Here is an 18,291-nt window from a genome sequence, read left to right as displayed (position 1 = left end):
TCCTGGCTTCATACACTGCTATTAAAGCAGATACCACACATAGGCTGACAACCTCTGCACCATACCAAACTCTCATCTGCACACAGTTGGGTTTTTTTGTTGGTTTTTTTTTTAAGGGAATAAATATTTGAAGTGTGACTATTCTCTGAAAACTCAGCCTTGTCTATAAACCAAAACGTCTTCTGCTAGTCTTGCAAAATTTGCTTGGCTCTATAAACTGAACTGAGTGCCCTCTGGCTTTTTACAGTTAAAATTGGAATCAAGAATTGATGATAAATGTTGCAACAGCAGGCATTTGCTTTCCTACATATATATTGGATTTGAGGCACTAGTAATAATAGCAGATGTTTCTCTGGCAGTGAAAAAGCACATTTCTCTCTTTTAAACCACGTAAAGAGGAAGCTGCTTAAGCAAAAAAGTTTATAAACATGCTTATGTGGCTAAGAAGAGCTATGTGAGTTTCTCTGTAGCAAAGGCTGTTTGTGTTTCCTACCCATTATACGGAAATTGTTAGAAAGTTTGGTATCTAAAGACAAAGTAGATTAAACTCACCCTAGCTGACAGTAGTGACTTTGTCCTTTTACAGAATGTCTTACTGCCTGAATGCTTCTACTCCTTTTTTGACTTGCGGAAAGAGTTCAAGAAATGTTGCCCGGGCTCACCTGACATTAGCAAACTCGATGTTGCGGCCATGACAGAATGTATCCTTTTAACAATGATGTCTACTGCTGTTGCAGCTTTGGCTGAATTTTAGGACAGAGATGCGTGAGTAATGCTTGCAACACATGTTTAGGGGTGGTATAACTTTAATGAGTGACTTGGAGCTGTACTGAGCTTTCTTACAAAGATAAAGATAAAAACGTATGAGGATGCATGCTCCCATGGGGAAAATCCTGTATTTCTTCTTGATTTCTGTACGTTTTCTTTACGACCTTTATAGTTTTGTCTCTTTAAACTTCACAGTTTAAACTTCACAGTTTAGTGTAACTGGCACATTTGTTTAAATTGCTGATATGAATCCTAATATTAAAGTTGTGAGGTTGTTCTTTGCATCAGTTAGATTTTTATTTTATTTTTAGGTGAGAGTGAATGTCGGGAGACCATCTTAATTTTTAGGAGGTGGAACGGTTATTCTTGATGTGAACTTGTAGTGAATCTTTGATTAAGGAGTGAACCTAAGACAGGGATGCTGTTGGCACACGTGGTATTCAGTCTCATGGAAGTTGTACATGTTACGCCTTACAAGGTGAGGCTGGGCTGGCAATAAGATGCAGTCGGCAACATGTTTCCACTTTCAGTGGTAGGGATGTCTAAAATTACTTTCTGAATAGTCTTAAGTGGTTTGTAACCTAGTCCTGTCTGGCTCTTTACTAGCCTTAGCTCGGTTTTGTTTGCATGCCATGTACAATTACCAGAGCAGAAACTGGGGCTGTGAATGATTTGGCTGTGCCTTCCTCCTTGCTTCCCTGGCAGCCTCCCCTCTTGCTGCAGGCTCCGGTCCTCGTCTCAAACGTACTCTTGGACATGGAAAACACTTGACTTCCCTACCAATCTATTGAAGCAACGACCACAAAAGCTAGCTAGCAAGGAGGGATAAAGGAATTTGAGAGTATTTCTTTTTTATATTTCTTATTGGGTTTTTTGTTGTTTTTAATAACTTTTTTCCTCTGACTAGCTTATTGTGTCCATAGAGTGGTTGTCATTAAGAGCTGGTACTTTTCAGACTTTTGAGTCTGTGGCTTCTGAATTGTTTTGGCTTTTCACTGCAGGACTTGTATTGCCTGGGCTTTGTACCTCTGTCAGAGGGCATAAAATAGCTATGTATGTGTGGATTTTTTGTGTTTAACCGTAAAGTTGAATACTGGAGGCTGTCTGCTCTGCTTTGCCATCTGCAAATTAAGATTAATCTCCCCTAGTGAAGGGGCAGAAATCACTTCTCCCCCTACTCTGAAGCAAAGCAGCACACTTAGTGTAGGAGTGTGAATTTTTATGTAGAAAAGTGAAATAAATGCTTGTATTGCATAGTCTAGAAGCTTGGAGGACGGACACTTAGTTATGGTCAAAACCTTAATACACTGTTTAGGGATGCTTTGACATGAGCTGGAGAAGTTAAAGACAATGAGCTACTTTGGCTGTTTTGGAGACATGCCTTTGCCTTCTCCTCGTGTGAATGTCTGGTGTATGTCTTGCCACTGTGGAAATGGTCGTACAACTGTAGCCACCTGGAGCGTCACTGGTCAGTTAAGGCGCAGTGACAGACTGTGTACTCCCTGCAAGCTGGGAGAGGGGAGCAGACCACCCTGCGTTACCTGACTGTCAGGAAGCCCCTAAAGAGTCAATACAATCTGAGGGTGGTTTTAGCAGTTGCCAGTAGTATTTCCTCCAAGTTCCTAAAGGCTTGGTCAGTCTGTCCAAACGCTCTCAACATGAGTCTGAATTCTGGATCCGATATGCTTCTTAAGGTATATAAACCTAAACAACTTCATTCTAGTTTTATATGGTTTGTCTTGTTTTGTAACTGCTGATGCTCTTATTTGTAAACTTGCTATATTTATGCAACATGGCTGGAATTAACTGTCTCTGCCCTATATTGCTTGAGAGTGTTGGGGGCGGAGGATGCAGAGACCAAAAAGGTAAAATTTTTGTTTTCCTTTTATTGACAAATATGATAATTTTCTTTCTCCTCACCTTGTTGAAACGTACCAACTTAATCTCCTCGGTGTCAGAAGCTGTATAAGTTAATTGCATTTGGAGAGTCTGGATGTGCATGTAATGCTTGTGATGATAAAAAAAAAAGTTGTTGAAGCAGGTGCTAAGCCTAAAGACTAGTTCAAACAGTTATGTGCAGAGATTTTTTTTTTTCCTTCTTCATGTAAGTGGGACAGCTACTTTCCTCCTGAGACTGTTATGTAGACTGTTAAGTATTTAAAAAATATCTAAATGAAAAGTAACTTGGATTTGAAGTGGATAAGCTGGGGTGGGGGACACAAACAAATTAAAAACAAATGGAGTAGGTTGAAATGAAGTTGCAGATTAGTGCACAGAATCTGACCAAGCTCTTGTTATTCTTCTAGAAAGCGCAAATCTTCAACCCCACAGCTAAAGGGGCTGCATGAGTGGAATCTTTCATGATTTGTGCCACACAAACTATACTAGGCCAGGTTCGTTAGCATTTGATGGGGAAAGAAGTTTAGTTTCAGGGTAGGGTACGGACTAGAGATGCAGAAGACCTGCATTAACAAACTGGTAGGAGCAGGAGTAGAATGATTTGGGGGCACATCCCTTCATGTACTTACATCTCCATTTACCTGTGTGTAAGATGGCTGTGATCAGTGAGAGGAAACTTGTGTGATATGAAATGATGATTCTGTGAATTGCCAGGCTCAGCAGGTTATGATCAGTGGCACAAAGTCCAGTTGGAGGCCAGTCACTAGTGGTGTTCTCTGGGGCTTAGTACTGGGTCCAGACGTTTAATATCTTCGTTACCAATACAGGTATCAATCTTCGGTATCAATCCAGGCTGGGGGATGAAGGGATTGAGAGCAGCCCTGCCGAGAAGGACTTGGGGGTACTGGTGGATGAAAAGCTGGACATGAGCCAGCAAGGTGCGCTCACAGCCCAGAAGGCTGGTTGTCTCCTGGGCTGCATCAAAAGAAGCGTGGCCAGCAGGTCGAGGGAGGGGATTCTGCCCCTCTACTCTGCTCTGGCGAGACCCCACCTGGAGTACTGTGTCCAGCTCTGGAGCACTCAGCATAAGAAAGACACAGACCTGTTGGAGCAGGTCCAGAGGAGGGCCACAAAAACGATCAGGGGGATGGAACACCTCTCCTATGAAGAAAGGCTGAGAGAGTTGGGGTTGTTCAGCCTAGAGAAGAGAAGGCTTCGGGGAGACCTTATTGCAGCCTATCAGTCCTTAAAGGGGGCTTATAAAAAAGATGGTGGCAAACTTTTTAGCAGGGCCTTTTGCGACGGGACAAGGGGGAATGGCTTTAAACTAAAGGGGGATAGATATAGACTAGATAGAAGGAAGAAATTTTTTACGCTGAGGGTGGTGAAACACTGGCACAGGTTGCCCAGAGCGGTGGTGGATGCCCCATCCCTGGAACCATTCAAGGTCAGGTTGGACGGGGCTCTGAGCAACCTGATCTAGTTGAAGATGTCCCTGCTCATTGCAAGGGGGGGTTGGACTAGATGTCCTTTAGAGGTCCCTTCCAACCCAAACTATTCTATGATTCTATGAAAGAGTTAGGGGAAAGCTGAGTATTATTGTACAGTCATTTAAATTAGTAGGAATCTTCCAAATGCTTTTATTTTGATGGGTAGCATTTGATTAAACAACAAATCACAGGCAAATGGAGAATGTACTCTTCCTCCCAACAGTCAGGGGAAATAATTTCCTACTGCACAGTCATTCAAGATATATATTCTAGTGTATAACATACTGGATAGCTGGTGCTTGGCTATGTATTTCTTGCAGACAAGGCAAGCACAATCTTGAAAAAGATAGAGATATTAAACCAAATAACTGGCTGGGTTATTCTTCCTTCAGAAAGTACTTTTGGGACTTAGTCTTTCAGCAAACTACTTGAAATTGTGTACAGCAATGAAACCATTCCAAATCCAAGAGCTCAGGTGAAAGCTTTACATTTCCCCCCTCCCTGCCCACCCCTCAACCCCCACCCCAAAATTCTAAATTTCATGTATAAACAGGCACTGATTTCTTTTAATGCAAGGTAAGGAAATGTTTAAAATGCCATGGAATTTGAGGAACAGAGGAAGAACTGAGACTAGTTGTAACTGTTACCTCTGAGTGCTACTGCTGCCTAACTTACAATCTCAAAACAGTTTTTGGTGTAGGAGACAGTCTTCTGGCAGACTTTCTTTAGTCAGTATTGTGTAAGATTAGTGACAGGACAATTATGAGAAATTTTGAGTAACAAAAAACTTGAGAGAAGCGATCATGTTCCGGCAGAGAAAGGAACTCAGGTCTGTCGAAATCTTTTTTTAAACATGTGTAAGTATACAAAAGGAGCAGGGTTGTTCTTGCACCGTCTGTACCTCCCATACTTGCTGCACTTCTTGATTTGCAAAGCTTGCTGAGCCAGTTTTCACTGCTGTGAGTGCCTTCAGGGTGGAGTGAACAAAGCTTGCATGACTATTTGTATTCGGTCTGCAGAAGACTCATCCTTTGCCTCAAGATTGGGTGTGCAGAAGCCATTAAATGGCAGATAGCTCATGCTTCCTCCAGTGCATGGTTTGCTTTGCTCACTTCTGAACTGGGTTTGTGAGGATAATTCCTTACTAGGAGTATCTGCTAGGTGTTGTCAGTAGAAATGCAGGTGTACTTCATAACAGTCTACTTGATGTGCTGGATACAATCTGGATACTGTGATACTGAAATGGAAACTTGTTGGGTTTGGGGTTTTTTTTTTGACCCGTGTGTCTTGAAAACAATCATGTGGAGCACAGTTATGACCAATAGTACTTAACTCTGGCAATAAAAAGCCCATTATTGGGTATTACCTGAGAATCTTGCATATTGCTATTTGTATTTCCTGTGATAGTACCCAGAAACTGGATAATATCAGATTATCTTTATGCAAAGTAATATTTAAAAAGATGTAATCTTCTGCCTGAAGAGACTTAAAAAACAGAACAAAAGGAGAGGAGGATCAGTGCAGAACACAATTGCAGTACTAGTTTGTGTCATGTCATCTCAGAGCTAAGCTGGTTGTTCAGTGTTTCTTTTGCCATAGTTAAGAAAGGAGTTGAGACTGAGAAATGGAAGACGCAGTGGGAGGGAAGAAGCCTTGGAGAGCACTGGCAGTGGGTAAAGCTGTGGTGATGAATCTGAGGAAATGGTTAAATGGCTTAGAAATTTCTCCCATATTATATAGGCAACTCTGATGCAGAATATGCTCCCTCCTTACTAACTTGCTGAGTGTTGCAGGAGGTGGTACTGCAGCTGCACAGCAAGTTTAAGAAGGTCCTTGTTTCCCATCCTGCCTTGTTATTTGGGTGTGTCTTTTGCCCGTTGCTTCATTTAGAACATATGTGTGCATGCTATTGCATATAGTCGCTTTAGACAGCCAGGTGTGTTTTCTGATACTTCTTGAAGTGTGAACTTGGATTTATTCACTGCAATCAACTCTTTCCAATTGCCCAGGAGAGGCAACCTTTAAATATCACTGTACACGAACACACGTGTGGTCTCCTATCCTTTCACAGAAGAAGGAGTGGGCTTTATAAAAACTATTCCATTAACAGCTTTTTCCTAAGTGTCCATAATTTCCAGTGCCTCCGTTCATAGGAGTCCATCTGTATGTAGTGAGTCTTGTTCATTAGAATTCAGGTTTTCACTTAATTAATGTTATTATTAACATGTTCCTTTACATATGCAGAAAGCTATCAGTTTTCTTCTCCAATCTTGCCTAAAAGCCTTGCTTGTAGCTAATCAGAGGCAAAGGTGTGAGCAATTTCTCACTCCTACTAATGTTGATGACTTTCTTCCTCCCCTCCCACTGTGTTTATATTAATCTAGAGTTCCTTGGCACAACTGACTCCCTGTGCCTGAACACCTGGTATCAAATTCTGTTGGCATTAGGGCGTTTTTAGGCACTATATCTCCTGTTGATCAATATTTTCAATGAAAATGTTTTCTGAAGAAAATGAACGTGGGGTGGGGAGGCTGTTTGTTTTTCCTTGTGTGATAGCCTTGCTTCAAGTTCCCAGCTCCTCCACGCTGCTGTATTTTCCTCTCCGGTGGCTGATCACTTGTAGGGATCTTTGGCTTTGCAAAAAGGAAATATTGAAATGTCTCTTCAGTTTTGACAGCACAGTCTAACAGCCAAGCACATGTGTGTGCACATGTGTATGCATGTCCCCTGCCATAATAGGTATTGAAACTCCTGCCCAACTTCTCTTGACTTTGATGGAGGAAAGATAACATTTCCAAAATCTTCATAAAAATGGTCAAGCAAGACCAGGGTTCCAATACCTGTGTCTTCAGCAGCTTCTGGTTCCCTGGATGGGCAGCAGAGTCTCTGCGCAAGTGCAGTGTGGAGCTCTTAAATTCATAGATGCTGCAGGGGGAAGGGTGTCAGGAAAAGGAGGAGAAGCACTCCCTGCTCTGATACATGAGGTGCCCAGAAACATCTGTGTGGTGCTGATTAAGTACCCTCTCTGCAAGGGAGTCTGTTTGTGGATTATTTGTTTCCTTTTCAAGCCCCCTTCCCCAGGGGGCAGGGAAGGAGATGAGCTTGAGTGTGCAGCTTAGGAAGAGATACTGCAATGAAGAAGTTTCTTGTTGTCATAAATACTGATCGTCTCTTAAGCTGTGCTTTGGGGTGGTTGCATGTGGCTTGTTCAGGATTTTTAGCTTGGTTTTTAAGAAAACCATTTAATGTTCTCACTATTTTACTCCAAAGAAGGTACTGGGAGGGAAGGTAACTGCAATGGCTAGCAAACTGTATTTAGTCAAGTAGTTGGAGGGGGGGGAATCGCTGGTTTAAGTTTTCTTTTTTTAAACTATGATAATTCACTTAAACTTCAAATGTTCTTGTAAGACTAAGCACCATCCTCTTGCCTTCCATACTCCAGTGCACACTTAAAACCAACAAAGCCTCAAAATCAAATTAGCCTCAAAGTGTATCGTGTTGGCACAGCAGCTTTCCTTTCCTTGCTGTGGAAGAGGAGTTCATTAATTCAGTTGAAATTCTTTTCATCTCACAACAAGATAACAGTTAAACTTCAAAAGCAATTTAAAAAAATAATCTGTTTTGTAGGAGTGACTTGCAGTCATCCCACAAATAATAGGGAAGACTTTATTTCACAATGAAATTTGTGCTGTCTCCCCTGTTGATGAGATGATAGGACAAAGCTGGTGTGTGGTGTCTGTTTCTAACAGAAGCTGCTGTTCCGTTCCCTGCCCTTCATGTAGGCATCTGCCAACTCAAAAATGTGCTCAGCTCTATGTGGAGAACACTTTTTTCTTTTAAGAGGAACCTTGCTATCTTGGACTGAGAAGCAACTTTTGAGCACCGAAATGCAGACTCTTTTGAGCACTTGAAATGTGTCTAATGTAGTTTTGGGGGAATGTGGGCAAATAATTGGTACATTTGACTGTTTTGAATGTCTTGCATTACTGTACTGCCGTGCCAGGATAGGTCTTCTTTAAGAAACTTTCACTTTTGCTTTAAAGTCTTGATGCAAAGTGATAAAAAGTCAAAAAAGCAAGTCCTATTCCCAGGCTGCTTTATAATTTCACTTCTTGTTCTGTACTTGTTGTTTTTTTTTTTTACCCTATACTCGTCAAAGAAGGAGGTGGGGGTAGAAAAGACCTTTTTAAAAATTGGCTTTATAAATGATGCAGTAGAGTTGCAAGTAATCTTACAGTCCTGTAGCTTGGTGTTAGAGAGGGGCAAATATGACAGGAAGCAGGAGAGATACCATAGTAAACTGTGCTTAAAATTGTGTGAAAAAGATGGTATGTGCAACTTAAATCAGACTCCCTTTATGAACATGGGGATTTTATCTGGTCATTCTACAGCCTGTCTTTCTAGGACAGAACACTTCTTGCTCTCTATTGGCAGGAGAGCTTATCCTTGCTATCATCTTCCAAAATCCTTCATACTGAAGAAGAGATGGGTTGTGGGACTCTATTTTGCCTCTTGGTTATCTGCAATTATATCTGGTGCATTCTTACCAGATTCTCAAAATGCTTCTGTGTAACAGCAAAAAAACTCAGGCTGTAACTTCTATTAGGCAACATTTAGACGAGGTGCCACTTGGGAATTTTGTCAAAGTGGCAAGTAAGATATTTATTCTACTTTGGGATTTACTTGTTCAGAAAGCATGTGGTATATCCTCCTATTTCTGGAGCTTCTAGTTGATGGTTTGCTCCTCCTCCTTCCCCAAATCTTCCCCTAGAGATTAAAGAAGATCTTAATTAAAGAGGACAGGACTCCAGTCTCTTCCGCATGCAAAAGTGTGTGTGTCTGTCAAATGTACATAATGCATGACTATATTAAATATATATGTCCTTATTATGGGGTCTTATGTCCCCAGACACTTTCTGGAGTGACCTCACACTCCCGCAGGTGGCAGTAGTTAGAGGCCAAGGCAGAACAGCTGATGTATTCCAGCAGGAAAATGGATTAAATCTTCCCCTGAGAAGCGACTTACCATCAAGGATAACATGAAAGTGTGTTGCTCTAGCAGGAAGCCAATTAGAAATCTGTTTGGTGATGATTGACTTAACTCCAGCATAAAGATTTAAATCTTGACAAGAACAGTCCAGCATTTCCCTACGGAGCCTCTCAAGTTGAAGATATGGGGAATATTATTTTAACACTAATATCTGAACCATACAGTAAGTGATTGTGATGAACGAATTTTCTATATTGCTTGCTTGTTTTTTTTCTGCCTCTCTTGTATGCTGAGGAAAAAGAAAATAACTTGTACTGTATTTCATAGATCACAGATTTTCAGATCCAGAAAGAGTGAACTACAAATTTGAAAGTGGGCCTTGGTAAGTACCATCTCCCTCTTCTTGCGGTGCCCCCCCCTTTTTTTTTTTAAGATACTGCTTAAATAAGCTGTACTTCTCTGCATTCCTAATTTGCAAATAGCTGTTACCATTATTTTTATTTATCTTGGCACTGCTGTGGGAATAAATCAGATGCTTTAAGTGGGAAAGGGAACAGATACTCTATGATCAGATGCAAGACAGTCTTGCTAGCCTTCAGTGTTGCCTGTTAGCTGCTGGTAGTTCTGGGTTCTGCTAATAAGTGCTTATAATGGGTGTTAAGTGTGCTGTGCTATTAACAAAGAACATAAGCGTTTTTGCAGAAGTAACCCTATTGGTACTAACTCTTTTTCTGCCATTTGCTTCACAGTTACTGAATACACATAATGATTTTTTTTTTATAGGGAAGAAACATTTCCATAAAGATACTGTGCTACCAGTAAATTGCTTAAGCTCTGATGATTGCCATCTTCCCAAATACGTTTTAAACATAAAGCATTATCTGTTTTTTATGACTGTTTTGTTGTTGGGTTTTTTTCAAATGTAATCATGCTTTTATTTGTGCGAATACAGATTTTTATCAGTGGCTTGCTGGATACTCCCTCTGCAGTATCACAAGAGGCTGGTCTTAAACTGACCTTATTTAGATTCCCATCTTGCATGAATACTTACTTCCCTCTTCCAGACTAAGGAACTGTCATAATGGTACATGATGCTCACACTTCTGAGCCAAAAGAAGCAAGAAAAGAATGCAACAATATTGGCAGAAAGTATCCAGCGAGATTGGGTCAGGGGTTATGTTTTAGCATTGTTCTAAGCTTTTTCCCTTTCACTAACAAAATCCTGGCATGAGGTGGAAGATTCACATCTTATTTGTGATAGTGAGAAGTACAGAATTAGGAGGCGGGGGGGACGGACAGTTTGGGACAGACACCTACAGAAAGGCCACCTGAGAAATTAAAATGTAAGCGAGAAACATGATCCTCCTGCAACAGGGCATACCACAGCCCTGTTATACAAGGGAGTCCTCTGCTGCTGAACAGCACTTCATCTGCTTAATCAATCCCGTAGTCTCTTCTGTGCAAAAATCTGTCCTTGCAATAGCCAGAAAGGCAGCCTTGGGTAGCTGTAAGTGTTTTGTTCTACATGGCACTTTTAACATGTAAGAGAACAAAAGAGACTGTGGTAATGACCAATTAAACCTGGCTTTCTGTGGCTGAGCTATTCCCATGCTAAGCAGCCAACGTAGCCTGTAGCTATATTAGTCTCTAGTAGCACAGTGATGGCCTGAACAAGCAATGTTAAGGCTAAACCCTTTGGGCGGGAGTCCTCTGTGCTGAGTGTAACCCTGAACAGATTTGGTCTTGGCTTGTGACTGGCTCTTACACACTGTCACAGTACAAATAATAAGCACTAACCTCAGTTATATTTAACTGCTCTGCTTCAATTTCCACTTAGCTAAGATTAGAATAGCAAATTTAATTTTATACCAGTAACCCTGTTCACACAATAGAGAGGCACAAACCATTGGTATGTCAGGAGTGGGGAGTAAATGGGAAACATGCTCAAAGAGATGAGAGCTCAAGGAGCAACTGTGGTGAAGCAGGAAAGGGGCAGCTTAAGAGAGCAGATGTTCCCTGAGGAGAGACATGTGCAGTGGCTTTGGATGGTGGTGGCACTTAGCCCTCACTGCCCTGGCGGTGCCATCCAGGAGACACAGAGCAGGGACAGAAGCCTGTCCTTGGAGCACAGGTGACAAGCAGGGAGGGTGGTGTGTGGCAGATACTACAGGCAGACGTTTCTGCATTACTCCTCTTTCTGTGCCTGCAGCAGCAAGATGGAACTTGTGGATGACAATGCTGTTATCCGAGCAAGAGGATTGCCGTGGCAGTCGTCTGACCAGGACATAGCGAGATTCTTCAAAGGCCTAAATATCGCCAAGTTAGTAGCTAAGAATTTACCTCTACATTTGTAGTACCTTGTCTGTGACAGTCATGGAGTTTTATCTCTCTTTTGATTTAAATTCTGCAGGGGAGGTGCTGCACTCTGTCTCAATGCCCAAGGTAGGAGGAATGGAGAGGCTCTCGTGAGGTTCGTAAGCGAAGAGCATAGAGATCTAGCGTTACAAAGGCACAAGCATCACATGGGGAATCGATACATTGAGGTGCGTGACACTGGCTTTGAAATTCTCTTCTCAACAGGAGTGCGAATAGCATGCCAATCACTTGTTCTCTTTTCTTTCCTTAGGTATACAAGGCAACAGGTGAAGACTTCCTTAAAATTGCAGGAGGTAATTTTTAGGGAGTGAGAAGGGAGGGTTTGTTCCATCAGCATCTGTAACTTTTGGCTGTAAACTGCTCCTGTTAGATGTGGCCTTTCATTTTCTTTCTTTGAACGAGTAATTGGCTGGTGTGTTGATTACTATGTACTCTGCTAGCAGCAGTCCAAGACGTTTCATGATTTATCTGTTCATCTTTCTTTTCCACATTCTTGCCACTTTCAAGCAGCCTATCAAATAAGGATTTGATCAGGCAAGGTGATCTTGCATATGAATTTAATTTGTTAGACCATCTTCTTAACTGGAGGAACCTAAGTGTTATTGATTGCTGAAAAACAAAACCAGAGTAGTTTTTCAAAGCAATATGACTGCTGTTGCTGTGGAGACTTGCACATAAAAGCAAACAGATATCACAGTGTAAATGACAAGGGATTTATGGAACTGATTTTCTTCAAATCAAATCTTTGCCTCTAAAGGGGGAATTTAGAGGGAATGCTTATTTAAGGGGAATATTGAAATATTTGCAGCCTTGAATTGAAAGGCTACAAAACTTGCTCTACAAATTCTCCCATGGCCTCTTTTCTTCCCCTTTATGACTGCAAGCATACAACATTTGAGTTAAGATCCAATAAGCTGTTGTGTATCTACAATACTACCTTAAGGTCCTTATTGGTTCCTGACAGAGATTTGGTCCAGGGATTGTAAATGACTAAGTGGATGTCTGAGGTTGAGGCTTTAGAGTGGGAGAGGCTATTAAGCTGTCAAATAAATAGCTAATTGATAGGCTTGGTAATAGTTATACTATTCAAGGTGGAGACATTGCACACTGACACTGGGGAAAAATGGTGCATGTCTGGCACCACCAAGCTTCTTTGCAGAACGAGCTAGCTGTAAGTGAAAGGACCGTATTAAGATGTGAAGTTGGTTAGCAGCTAGCTTTGGTTAGGGTAGTGTTATAAGTATGAGCATCAGTGGTCTTCTAGAGATACTGAAAGTAGAATTGGCAGACTTCAACAGTTTTATCAGGCAGGATGAAATTCCTGAGCTGTTTTCAATATGCCCTTCCAACTTTCTTTCCCAGCACAATGGTCTGGGTACTTGGTTACTATATATTGTGGCTTCAGAGCATGCCAAAGGTATTCATAAGTTAGAAAGGCGAGGTGCATGGTAGCACAGATACTGCTCATGCAAGAGATTCACGGACTGTACTTTCCTTGGGGTCTAAACATTGTAAGTATTTTCTATTTTCCCTTTGAATAAGGATGAGTCTCTTCCAAATGATGGAGTAACATTGTTAGACTTTAATGGGAAGTCTCCTATACAATATTTCCAGTTTAACAAAGTGGGACATCTTTTCTTGACTTTGGAGGCAAATGTTGTTCTATGTACCCAAAAACTGTCTGTAGGGGAAAAGGAGGTAGCTGTGCAGACTTGCTCATGATTTTATGTGGCTGCCTAGACTTAGTGCTTCTGTACTTCTTTTTGTTAAAGGCACTTCCAACGAGGTTGCACAGTTCTTGTCGAAAGAAAACCAAGTGATTGTCAGGATGCGAGGTCTTCCTTTCAACGTAACAACAGAAGAAGTGCTGACATTCTTTGGCCAGCACTGCCCTGTAACAGGAGGAAAGGAGGGAGTCCTGTTTGTCACGTACCCTGACAGCAGGCCAACAGGGGATGCCTTTGTGTTGTTTGCTTGTGAGGAATATGCACAAAATGCACTGAAAAAGCATAAGGACTTGCTGGGGAAGAGGTACATTGAGCTCTTCAGGAGCACTGCAGCGGAAGTTCAGCAGGTGGGTATAAAGCTTACAAACATTGGCTTCTTATAATCCAAACTCCTACATTAGCATACAGTAGTGGAAGCAAATACTGCTTGGCCATGACTTGAAAGCTTCTTTTTTCTTCTCTCACTCTTGACTGGAAAGAGTACTGTCTGAATTTCCATGAGGTTTTGCTCCCTCTAAATGTAAGATCTTATGGTATATGGATATTCTCAATCACATATACAAACCTTTGGGGGTTTGGCTTCCAATAGCCTTGCAAACAGCAGTTATAGCGGAAAGTTTATGTGGGTTTAGTGCTTTACACTACAGATGCTGAATTTGTCTAAGTCCAATGATGGTCTTTCAGGAGGAGTGTTAGCAACAAATCTTGATCTAAAAGTCTTATCTTTAGTCACTGGCACAGAAAAACAGAGCCTGTTGATGTAGTTGTCTTCTTCAGAGCAATGTATCTGAAGAGTCCTATGAATTGCCTCTAAGGGCAGGTCTCAGCCATCTTCTGCCAGCACTAGCTACCTAGCAGAGGGTGGTAGGACTTTGTGAACCTGGGTCTGAAGAGTGCCCCCTCTTGCACTAACATGGCTTGATGGACCATTAATTGCAGTTATACTGTCGGGGAAAGGAAGTAGGGCTGAAAGGATTGTGTATGTATGTCTCCAAAGATTTGCAGAGCTTCAGTTGAGGTCTGAACATGATTCTAAAAGGTTTCGTCTATGATGCAAATTATGGCCAACCAATAACCATGTCATTGTAACCAAGCAATAGCACAGCTCTGATCTCCCAAATATGTAGAGATTTCAGTGCCTCATTTGAAGGGTGATACTGATGATGAGAAAGGCATAGCTGCAACACTTACTCTTGTCACTGTATTTTTCTCAAGTGCTCTCATAAGTTTTTGTTTAGCAAAACCTTCTGAAACCGGTATAAATGTAAATGAATGTTAATCTTGCTCAGAAAGTTAAAGGGTAGTGATTGAATAGTCAGTGAACTCTTGACCAGGCAGGGTTTTTACTGTTAAAATTAGTAACAAGAAATCTCAAGGCATGACTCTGTTACAGATACTGTGACTCAGTAACACCGCCTACGTTACTTGATGGACTATTGCATCTCAAGTCAGGGCTGTTCGGTAGTGAAATATGCTTCTAGTTCCCAGACTCTCCTCAAGTTTTGCAGAGGAGATATTTTTGGGTAGATGTGCAACCATGACTCTAGATGGTAGAATGCTTTGGGATATTTTCCCAATAAAAATACTGTAGTAGTACAGGTTTCGTGTTCTAAGAGGTCTTCTGAGGGTTGCATAACAGTTCCAGTAAATTCTCCAAAACAAAATTATGTTTTTCAAGAAAGAATGATCCAAAGATTTACTTTAAAACATCTGAATTCTAAGCACCGCTGCTGTGGTTTAAGCCCAGAATCTAGCTCACTTGTTTCTTAAAAAACTGCACAGAGTGAAAACACATGGCATTGGTGTTACATTCAGTTCCTCTGAGTTGAAGAATGAGTAAGGAGGCTTTCTGTAACCTCTGTTTTTCTGTTTTGCACAGGTGCTGAACAGGTATTCTTCTACACCTCTCATTCCTCTTCCGACACCTCCTATTCTTCCAGTATTACCTCAACAATTTGTGCCTCCCACTAATGTCAGAGACTGCATACGTTTGCGTGGTCTTCCCTATGCTGCTACTATAGAGGACATCCTGGAGTTCTTGGGGGAGTTTTCTACAGATATTCGGACCCATGGAGTTCACATGGTACTAAATCACCAGGTTGGTAGGCGACATGTTTCTAGCCAGTCTGTGCCAACTGCCTGGGAACATAGTCCTTCTGATATCAATAGGGAAGCACCTTTGGGATTGACACTAATGGCATTAATTGGCCTCCAGCTCTCCTCTAAAAGTGTACTTGGCAATAAATGGGCTAGCTTCTTTGAACCCTGCTGCTGCATTTGCTGTAGAGTGGTTTCTGTTACTGAGACCCATGTGCCTAAAGCTGAGCCACAGTCTTGGAGGGGTTGGTGCTCCCAGAGCAGCAGCTGTGATCCTGCACTGTAGGGGGATTGAACTGAAGAGTCCTACTCAACAGCATGCATAATTCCTCTTGTACCAGGCAAGGATTATCTTCAAAACAAAAGTGTGGGCAAAGCTAGCTCTCAAAGGAGTGGTTTTCCCCTGCCTTGCTGAACAATGTGCCTCAGGTATATTGAGGACAAATGTGACTACGGCCTTTTAGAGACAGGATTTCCTATGGCATAAGTCAGCAGCTGAAGTTTCAGGTTTCCTGAACTGTGTGGTTGCTTTCTTTAAACACACAGCTAAGCACCAAGATTAACAGCTCATTGACATGTGTAAACAGTCACATCTTTGCCATTGTTTTCTGGAAGCAGTTTCTACCAAAACTTTTTAGACAAAGGATTGTGCATTGTTGTGATCACCTTTATCTGCATAGTCTTGTGACTTTAGGGGGAGGAGATGGCAGCTCCTCTAACTATGGAGATGCCCTGAGTGGTTGCGCTGACTACACTGATTATTGTGGTATAAAAACGGTTCTTCTAAAATTGTTTTGGTTGATACTAAGCCTAAGCTGAAACTACAAAATACTATCTTGTCCTGGAGTAGGGCTTCTGTGTTTCAGGGGCATGGGGAGGGAGAAGAGACTATAGTTATTCCAGTACCTCTGGAATAACTAAAGAGATTCCTGTGTCTGTGAGGACTTGATCTAGCTAAGGCTGAAAAACTATAAGGAATGTGCGGGGCTAGGAGAGGCTAAGAAAACATGCAGATGTTAAAGCACAAGTAATGGTTTACAGTAGTATCAGCCCTTGCCAGCGGTAACAAAAGAACCTGGAGGAAGAAACTGGTGTGTGGGCTGTCTGCCACCCCTGCCTAAAGCTGTCAGATTTCGCCCCCCGCCCCCCCCCCCATACTGCTTTTGTCTGACTACTAGATTTTTATCTTTCTGCATGCTCTCCCTGCTTCCGCCATTCCTGGTTTCAACCCTCTGATCATGAACAACTGTGTAAAGGATGGTGATAAAGTTGTTCTTCCCTCCAAAACTAGAACTGGCCCAGAACTTAAGTTAGAGCTGGCTTCAGGTCTCTACCTCTAGTTTTGGCTACTTCAAGTCAGCAGTTGCATGTGGCTAAAATGACTCCTCCCAGTTGCGTATCCCACTCATAGCTGTATATAAGGATGTCATTTTTTTCTCCACAAGCTCATACCAAGCCTTAGGCTAGTACCCTTCTAAAATATCCCAGCCCATGTTGGCCTTAACAAAATAATTTTTTTAAAAAAATCATTTAATATTTGGCACTTGACTGTATTTATCCTTGAATTTTAAAAATCACAGTTAATAAATGTGGATTAGATCTTCCAATTCTGCTTTCTTACTAAATATGTGCTTTGAGACCTGCTCTTACCAAAGTACCCCTGAATTGTAGTCTTTCCCATAGGTGTCCTTATTTTTTTAAATGTAGATGTAACATGGCTCCAGTTACAATGTAGCTTAATTGAAACAGGTAAATAAATACAATCAAGTTAGCTCAAGTTGGAAGAATGCACATATGATGCAGTGGGTAGACTAGGATTCCCCAGCCATAGAGGGGAAACTTTAGGGAAGAGAGCTTAAACATGCTGATGGATGCTAGGGGTGACTGAGTGTACTTGACTTTGGAGATGAATATATTTATAGCTGAAGAGACTGCTTTCAACAACACAAATTATTGCCATGCTGCTACTTCATGGGAGCTCCAGAAACATTTCTTTTTGTCTGCCTTGTTTGTAGGGACGTCCATCGGGAGATGCTTTTATTCAGATGAAATCTGCAGACCGAGCTTTTCTGGCTGCACAGAAGTGTCATAAGAAGACTATGAAGGACAGATATGTTGAAGTCTTTCAATGTTCTGCTGAGGAGATGAACTTTGTATTAATGGGGGGCACTTTAAATCGAAATGGCTTGTCCCCGCCACCATGTAAGTTACCATGTAAGTTTTGCATGGGTCTTGCCAATACTCTACACTATGTGCGGGTAGGTGTTGGAGCTGCTTTCTTGACTGATTCTGGTTCTTGGAAAGGAGTGTCAGATGGGGGTATTAAAATAAGGTCTTTTCATCTTAAATCGTCAGCAGCTTGCAGTCATTATTTTTCCCTTTGGTTGTGAATTACTATGACTGAAGAACTACTTTAAAATTACTCTTGCTTTTCCAGTGGCAAACTTCCCCTCCCCTTCTGAAACTTAACTTAGCCAGGGTGAGCCATGACTCTGAAAACTAATTTGTAAGCCCTGCCTAGAGCTTAAAGAACAGTTTCCCATTTAAACTGACTTGTATTTACATTTTTCATTATGGTGAACATGTCAAGTAAAAGCCCTTCCCCCTTCACTTCCAAAACTTAATTTATGAAATAAGTGGTAATGTTCTCCTTTGGGACTTAGCCACAAGTGTTCTGCCTATTGAACTCCTACTGACTGAAGTCTTCCTTTGCTTTTTGTTGTTTGTACAGAATTGAGATTGCCTGTGTGGGAGTAAAATACACATAGCTTTGGCCTCAGAGAATTGCAGACACTGTATTTAATGTAAAATTATGCTCCTCAGAGTTATTAAGATGAATGTGGACTTTAGACAAGAGTTTGGGGGAAATGCTTTAAGAGCTTAAGGGTGAACTTATTAAGCATACATACCGTATAAAACTGAACCTATGGGAAAAATAACTTTT

The 18,291-nt window shown here is 41.5% G+C and overlaps 1 protein-coding gene across 4 annotated transcripts in view; it reads left to right on the top strand.

The window, feature by feature from the left end:
• The window catches only part of ESRP1 (epithelial splicing regulatory protein 1), a 39,213-nt gene that overhangs the window by 3,627 nt on the left and 17,295 nt on the right, over window positions 1–18,291 (top strand). For 3 of the 4 annotated variants that reach the window (XM_076329405.1, XM_076329402.1, XM_076329403.1), the window contains exons 4-12: window positions 587–701; window positions 9,272–9,370; window positions 9,475–9,529; window positions 11,357–11,467; window positions 11,558–11,690; window positions 11,774–11,816; window positions 13,296–13,597; window positions 15,130–15,348; window positions 17,363–17,561. In XM_076329405.1, coding sequence (XP_076185520.1) covers window positions 587–701; window positions 9,272–9,370; window positions 9,475–9,529; window positions 11,357–11,467; window positions 11,558–11,690; window positions 11,774–11,816; window positions 13,296–13,597; window positions 15,130–15,348; window positions 17,363–17,561 — 1,276 coding nt within the window. The remainder of the gene's footprint in view (window positions 1–586; window positions 702–9,271; window positions 9,371–9,474; window positions 9,530–11,356; window positions 11,468–11,557; window positions 11,691–11,773; window positions 11,817–13,295; window positions 13,598–15,129; window positions 15,349–17,362; window positions 17,562–18,291) is intronic. The other variant, XM_076329404.1, reaches the window with a different exon arrangement.

The sequence above is a fragment of the Aptenodytes patagonicus genome, chromosome 2 (genome assembly GCF_965638725.1).
Source record: "Aptenodytes patagonicus chromosome 2, bAptPat1.pri.cur, whole genome shotgun sequence".
Classification (NCBI taxonomy): domain Eukaryota; kingdom Metazoa; phylum Chordata; class Aves; order Sphenisciformes; family Spheniscidae; genus Aptenodytes; species Aptenodytes patagonicus.
Note: the sequence above shows the minus strand (reverse complement) of the source record. Positions and strands in the feature narration are given on the sequence as shown.